The sequence below is a fragment of the Tupaia chinensis genome, unplaced genomic scaffold (assembly GCF_000334495.1).
Source record: "Tupaia chinensis unplaced genomic scaffold, TupChi_1.0 Scaffold149502_1, whole genome shotgun sequence".
Classification (NCBI taxonomy): domain Eukaryota; kingdom Metazoa; phylum Chordata; class Mammalia; order Scandentia; family Tupaiidae; genus Tupaia; species Tupaia belangeri.
In genome coordinates this window covers 593,994-601,850 of record NW_006209346.1, presented here as the reverse complement: position 1 = coordinate 601,850, position 7,857 = coordinate 593,994, and the positions used below count along the sequence as shown (strand labels likewise).

The 7,857-nt window shown below is 32.6% G+C and overlaps 1 protein-coding gene across 13 annotated transcripts in view; it reads right to left on the bottom strand.

The window, feature by feature from the left end:
* Positions 1–5,627: 5,627 nt before the first annotated feature.
* The window catches only part of SGIP1 (SH3GL interacting endocytic adaptor 1), a 220,262-nt gene continuing 218,032 nt past the window's right edge, over positions 5,628–7,857 (bottom strand). For all 13 annotated transcript variants that reach the window (XM_014585341.2, XM_006171377.3, XM_006171378.3 and 10 more), the window contains 2 exons: positions 7,332–7,496; positions 5,628–6,242 (listed from right to left, as the gene is read on the bottom strand). In XM_014585341.2, coding sequence (XP_014440827.1) covers positions 6,220–6,242; positions 7,332–7,496 — 188 coding nt within the window. In that variant the 3' untranslated portion in view covers positions 5,628–6,219. The remainder of the gene's footprint in view (positions 6,243–7,331; positions 7,497–7,857) is intronic.

Genomic DNA, 7,857 nt, shown 5'->3' with positions numbered 1-7,857 from the left:
AATGAACTGCAAAATGCTCACTAAAAGCACGCAGACTCCTGCAAAATCTATATGAAACAGTGAATATTTTTCATAGAATTTCTAACAAGTTTATGTAAAAATACTGTCAACATTAATCTATCATAATTTAATTTCTTCAAGCTGCTTAATAAAATATTACTTTAGATTGTTCACTAGTGTTAATTCTACACAACAAAGAATTTGAAATATCTTCTCAAGATAGGGACTTGATGTGTTGGTCATATGTGCAGGTCTTAAAAATAATACTTAAAAATGTAATAGAAGGTCATTGTTTTCTTTTGAATGTTTTAGATGATAAAGCTAAATTTACTAAGATGCTAATACAATTTAAAATAGATAATAATTTGTTTGAAATGGCTAGAATTCTCTGAAAGTCAAATCAAAATCCCAGAAGCATCTTTCAAAGCATCCTTGACTATGTTACTTAAAATCATTGATATATAAACTAGTGTTAAAAGAACACTTTTCTGAAGTTTTTTCAAGGTGTGCTTAAAAAAGAAGTCTTTTTCTGATCTAATCACATTCTTAAGCTTCATTTAAACACTAACGTTTCTAGTCAAAGTCCAAGGGGTGAGGCCTATCATATAAAACCATTTGTTTTCAGACCATGATGAACATTTGCCAGAACTAGAAGACTTGAACATGATTTGGAAAATTCTGGAATACTGGTGAATACAGTCCAAGTAAACTTTACTTCTTTTTAAAAAAAAAAAATTAAAGGACATTTAAAAATATATTTACTTTCCATTGAAACACCTTTTTTTTTTATTTTAAACATGGTTAAAAATGTATTTAGGACAGGCAATGTACTACTCTAGGGTCAACAGGAGGCAATCAGAAATACAATAAATCAAAGGAAAAATAAGAGAAGTAAAAACTGGCAAAAAAATTATTATACCCATAATGAATATCAACAAAGAAGTGCCCTATTCTCAAAGGAATACCCATTTAGGATAGAAATAAGGTAGTGAATGGGAAAGCCAATCATGAGGTCTCACTGAAGTCAACTCAAAAGACCCTAAAATTTGACATTTCTTCAAGTAGGATGTTCAGAGTTCAATTAGATATTAAAAATGCAATTCTAGCCTACAGAAGATGACAGAACTGCAAAGCAATTAAACAAAAGAAAAGCAAGTATTTTGTTGTTCATTTTAGTATTTGGAAATGTACACAATGTACCCTATTTTTCCTCCATACTTTCCCATAGACAAAAAAGTAAGATACTGGTAGTCATATTGAATTCATGAGTGAGAGAATGACATTCAAATATGGTTTGCCAAATGGAAAAAAAAAAAAACACACACACAAAAATCTAAAGGAGCAGGGAAAATACAATAAAGCCTCAAGAGAGAAGTGTATTATAGAGGGTAGGAGGGTGGGACATCAGAAAAATTTCTTTAGTCAATGTCATTTGGATTGGTTTGTTCACTCATATCAATTTGACTCATTTCATAAAATCATCATATTTACTTCATTAATGTTGAAGGATACAGAGATCACTCTTGTTTGATATTATTGGAAATCATGCTTCCATTTTTTAAAAAATTGCGATCAGAAAATTAAATGGCAAAATGAGTACATTTAGACTGAATGGAATTTTGCTCAAATGCATAATCTTCTGAGAAAGATTGCTGGAACACAAACCCATACACGCATACTCATCCTTTTAGTAGTTATCTGTGTATTTTACCTTATCATTCAACTTAAATCGACAATCTGAGATTATTTTGAGAGAAAGCAGAAATAAAAATGATTCATGCAACTCTTGGAATGAGGCTAGTCTGTGCTGGAGAAGTCAAAGACCTACCAAATGAATAGCTTCAACTCACAAGTTAGAAATACAAGTGTTTTTACAAGATAGGAGACTTCTATTAGGACTTCACAGTCCTGGAATAAGTAATAATTTGCACTTATTTGCTTCTACTTCAAGTCTTTTAAGACATTGATGAAAAAGATAGAGTGTATTTCAGGTACTTTGATTCTTAGATAGTGTAATAGAAGAACTCTTACTGAAAAGATAGGGATTTTCTTAGAAAAAGACCCCCATCTTTTTTTTAAGGCTGAAGAAAGTTAAGTGGACTGAACAAAAGCCTAACTGGCTAAAAAATATAGCAATCGACCTAAATTTCATGTTTAAATCTAATATAATGTCTGAACTAAAAAGGACCTCAGAGATCTCAAATCTCAGTGATCCTCAAATATTGGATGCTTACGAAAATAAGTATTCCCAACCCATGCCTAGAGATTTGTTTATTGACTACAAATACAAATGCCTACTATATTCTAGGCTCTGGGGATACAATGGATATTAAGCCCAAATCATTGACCTCTTTTAATAGATGATAATATAAGTGACCCACAAATCACACTTTGAATAACACTGATTCTTAAACAATTTTGTTAGTGAAATTACCCTTCTTTTGATACTGATTTTTCATTGAACATGCTACCTTGGCATTCAAATGGACGATATGTAGTAAAATAGAACAGAAGATTTTATTTTTGAGAATGGACAAAGCAAAATGCCCTGTCTGCAGTCAAGATCACTGTGTCATTTCCAGTTGCACTGTCACTTTGGAAAAAGTAATCGTTCAAGCCTTGATGGTCTCATTTGTAAACACGAAATTAAAAAAGTTCCTCTGGGGACAGCAGGTGGCTTGGTAGTTAAGATGCTGGGCTCCTACAGGGCCGGATGTGGTTCAAATCCTGGCCATGCCAGCATGAAACTCATGCAGGGTGCATGTGTGTGGGTGTTCAAATTCCCGAGAGGAGACTGGAGGAGAAGGGACTGCAGCATCGCCATATTCCCCAGGGGGTGATTTCTTACTTTACATATCTTTGTCTCTCTCCAGCAAGTACACATACCCTATGGCAATAACCAAAAAATGAAAAAAGTAAATAAAAATAAAAAGAGAGAAAGAAATAAAAGAAAAAAGAGTACCTGCAATTTTGGGATTGATAGAAGGATTGAAAGAGCTATATCTGTAGTGACTGGCACATGGTAACCGCTCAAGAATTTATCAGCTTTCATTGTAAATCAGTCAACTGCTGTGTTTGGACACGTTTCCTTGTAAAGTCTCAAAAAGTGACTTATCTGAGGAAAATAGATGCATGGATTTCCAACTGTGAAGATGAGAAGCTGAAAAGGATAGTGACTTGTTCAAGGTTACACAGAGGGGTCAGCGGTAGAGCTAACATAGCTATCGGCTTCTTTGAAAAGAAAACTTAGAAATGTGTAACTATGTCTGAAACATTTTGCAGATTAAGATTGAGTAAAAATATATAAAAACAAAAGAGGATATCTACAGTTTGAGTTTCTGAAAGATTTCTGTCTATTCACTCAAAACAATCTGAAATGTAGACATTCATTCTTTGCAGGTGAACTATATTCTCAAATACCACACAGTGAATTTTCGTTTGTCTGTAGGCGTAGAGAAGAATAGAGCTTTAAAAATGATGAAAAATGTAATTTTCAGTAATTATAAATTTCTATTATGATAAAATTCAGACTAATTCTTAATAAGAATTTATTCTTAAAAATTTCATGAAAATATGAAATTTATTTGCAAAGAAAACATACTTCCCATGTTGCCAAAATAAAGCAGTAGCATTTATATATTCTATTTTGCTAAAGCAGAACGTTATAAATCATAATGTTCAGAAAATGGTGTTTTCTGGTTAACTAGAACCCTTTCTTTTAATTTTAATCCCTGGTACAGAAAATTATTTGTTCTACTAAGAAATTAACTGTAAATCTGATTTAATAGGTCTTTGATAACTGGGATTGTTGCATTGTCTAGGGTCAGTTTTTGGAACATAAATTCTTATTCGATAGTACTGTCGACAGAGGTGTAACAGATTATAATCTACAAGATTAAAAAGCAAAACACCAAAATCTAAATCCCTGATACAAGTGTATTGGGTTATTATTTGACCTATTTTCTGAAAAGACAAGATTCTGGTTAGTCAAGTTTACTAATTTTAAATTACTGACTTCCATTCTGTTTCATAAAGATCAATTAAGGAATGGTAGGATTTCTTCATGTTTTTAAATTTAGTTCCTGCAAACATTTGAATAATGTTAGACATTATTGTAATCTAGGTTTTAATTACATTTTTACAATATTGACAAAATTATTCTTTGAAAAGAGAAACTTGTGTCTAATTACTAGTTCATTCTAGATATATATAAAATAAAATGGAAAGAGAAAGACATGAGAACCAGTCATATTTACACACTTTAATATGCTTTGTGTTAATATTCCATTTTTTTCATGAATTGATTACTTAAAAACCCCTTTTTATATTCATATGATGGATTATTCTCAATTTTCTACTCTCCACTGGTTTTAGTGTTCTAAATTCCCCGCATTTCATGGGATTTGAAAATTTGCTTTTCTTATTTTGATTTCAAAGTCGAATTGAATATATTTACTTAAAATGAGTATATTAATTAGTTTCTTCAAAATGACTTCAACACCAGACTGCTTTGGATAGCAATTGAGAATTTGTTTGAATAAGAAGAATTCTTCCAGAATAAAACAGATCATTTTAAATATTCACTTTGTAGCAAGCATTAAAGAGTACAAATATTAATTTAAAAAGTCCTACTATAAACAATTGCCAGTAGAAGCTCATTTTAAAAGTAAGAGTTTAAAAATTTAATGTGATTCTAAAATTGAAAGGGGCTAAAGTTGCTTTGTCAAATTCAAGTAGCTATAAAAATGAATTTTAGCAACTGATGATAAATATAACAACTTAAGAATTACAGTTATTTAATGGTATAATCTGAGATAGAAATTGGTTTATAATTAAAATAAATTTTATGACTTCAGAGAAGACTAATGTTTTTAGATTTCAAGGGGGGAAGGTTTCTTCTCCCTGAATTCCTGTATTGTGGAGACAAACTGGGTAATTCATTTTTATTATATTTCATGACAAGAAAGCAACACACATTGTTGCTAACTCTCCTCTTGAGTCCCCAAGATCAGCAAAGATTTATAGTTTTATACAGTAACTCTTAACCTTCAAAAAGGAAATTTATTGCACAATCCTGTGAATAGAATTTCATTTATAAAGCTAATATCTTTCCTTCTCAAATTATATAAGTGAGGATGATTAAAATTCTCCTTCTTGGTCTAAACGGGGGACTAAATTTGTTTTGTTTTCTTCTAAGATTCTTAGTCTCAAAGTTTTGATTGCTGTGGGTGAAGAGGAAGACACAGGGTTATCATCCCCCCACGCTGGATGAGAGAGACCATCCTTTCAAAGTAATTGTGCAAATGTTAACCAATTCAACAATGGAAAGTTTTGAAATCTTAAAATCAACATTTTGGGTTTAGTCTGACTGATTATTCAGTATTCTCCACATCTGCTGAGATGTAGAGAGGGGGGAAGTAATTAAGACTTCAACATCTTCCTTACTCTTGATTATAATTTAATATACTTAAACTTTAAATATGAATTGCTTTCCCTTTTTACACAAGTTATAAAAATAAGAGGCCCTGTTTACACAGTTTGCATTTTTATGAAATTTGCAGTTTGAAAAAAAAGCTTTTTAAAAAGTGGTAATTAATGCTTCTTTTTTTTTTTTAAATATGCTGTAAGCTTAGAATTTTTTTCTGAAATAATTTCTGAGTTTAACACACTAAACATGTGAAGATAGAATTTTTATTTAGCACTAGAGTAAAACTTACTAAGGACTAAAGAAAGTAAGTTTTGCTTTTTCTTCTGGTTCCACTTAAGTTTCTTTATGTGTGGCACCCCCTTAATGACAGCTATCAATAGTATATTTAAATTTTATATATTGACAAAATGCAGTCTACCTCTGTAAGCATTGTGCCATTCAACAGTACTACTATTAAATTTACATACCACAGTTTAAATTACATCCATTTCAGGAATGGTAAAATGCTAAAACTCAAGTGTCTAACTGCCTTACTGGAATGAGAGTACAATTTACAAATACAATAATTACATTTTAAAACCATTAACAATATTACACCTAGAAGTAAATACTGTAGGGCTGGTCGTCATAGTATCATGTGAGGGAAATCATGACTGAAAGTCACTGACTTTCTGGCTGATACACCCCAAGTACAGATTTTGGTTTATTTATATCAAACCAAAATTAAAACCTGTTTCTCATATGACAGTTCTCCATTATACGAATCCTCCAAATTCTTGCATAAGACTTTGTTAGTTATCTGCCAAGTATTTTCCTGCAAAATAAAACAATGTATCAGTAGTTTTCCGGCTCATTCCATAATGTGCTTACGAAGGGATACAATAGAAATACAAAATAGATACAGTTTTTTCAGGTTTCAATTTTCTAAATCATTTAATGGCCTCACACAGCCATAGATCAACAATTTCTAGAGACTTAGATTTTGTCCAGAATAGGTTTTGTAATCTAAAGAGATTTGTCCCTGCATGTGAGAATCCATTTTATTTTAGGAGGTTATCCAAATAATTTATGTTCCAACTGGGGTCATTTTTGAGAGTGAAAGGGGCATAATTAGTAATTATTTCAGTACAGCAGTGGGGGCATCCATAAAGATCAGGCTTTATCCCAGCAAACCCCTGACAAGTATAATCACTGTAGTCTTGGGAAATCCCCCTACCCCAATTAAAAAAAGCAAAACAAAGCAAAACAAAAACTATTGTTCGTGCCAAATAAAACTTGTCTCATGGCCACATATTCAGTTAATGGGCAACCAGGTCCTATTCATGGCCTACATTCTTTAAAGTTCTTGCTGAAGTGAAAAATAGATCTTTCCAGATCTCAGGTAAGCCAGACATATCTCAATTCTGTGAGGTCCCCTTGGAGAACAAAAGGTTTCAGGCGGAAGATAAATTCAAAGGCAAACACCATTTATCTATTATAGTTTGTCAATATAACAAAACTAGAACTTTCTCCATTAACCTCAGGGTGCCTATCTACATAAGGGGGTCTTCAATAAATTTATGGAAAATGTGGACTATTGAGAAAAGGCATGAATTTCCAAATTTGTTAGCACCAAAATAAACTCCTAAAATTCCATTAGACCACAAACTTCTTGAAGTGCTCTTGTGTAATGGGGATAACTGGTCAGCCCCACATAAGAAACAGAGCTAGTGTAAGTCACCAGAGCCTTCCTGAGTTCTACTTTGCCGGTCATTGTCTTATTTTTACTTAATTCACCAATTGGCTTGCTTTCTAATTGGGATGGGGTTGGAAGTGGAGAAGAGGAGGAGAAAGATGAGAACCATAACCATTCTTTCCTAAGGAAGGCAATATTATTTTTGCAAATGAAACTCAAGATACTCACCAGCAGCAAACCTTTTCTTGATAAGTGAAAATCGATACCCTGCTCCAACAAGTTCAATGTCACAGCCAGAAAGAGTGCTTCCTTCACTCGTGAACTGCACAACCAATGGGGACGGTTTGCTTGGCCCATCAGATAACTGAAATCTTGCCAACAAAGAACCCACCCCTGAAAAATAGGTTATTACAAGATAGTCAACACAACATTTTGGATATAATTTTGGAAATTGTATTCAAAAGTGAACATGCAAAATCTGACTTCCTAGGAAATAGTAAATGCTTCAGTAACAAAGTGGTGATGAATAAAATTTGTCATTGAGTAATATGAGTGATTCTATTTGCACACTGGCAAAAATGTAATTGAGCAAAATGGCACTTCACAACTTGGGAGCACGACACTTGGAAGGCCATGTATTTTCCAACCTATGATTACTATCAGAGGAAGGTAAAAAGAATCTCATCAGGGAACGTGGGGTGTGACATAGGGTGGAAACACCCTTGCTCAAGAGCTCTACTTTGCCTATGGGATG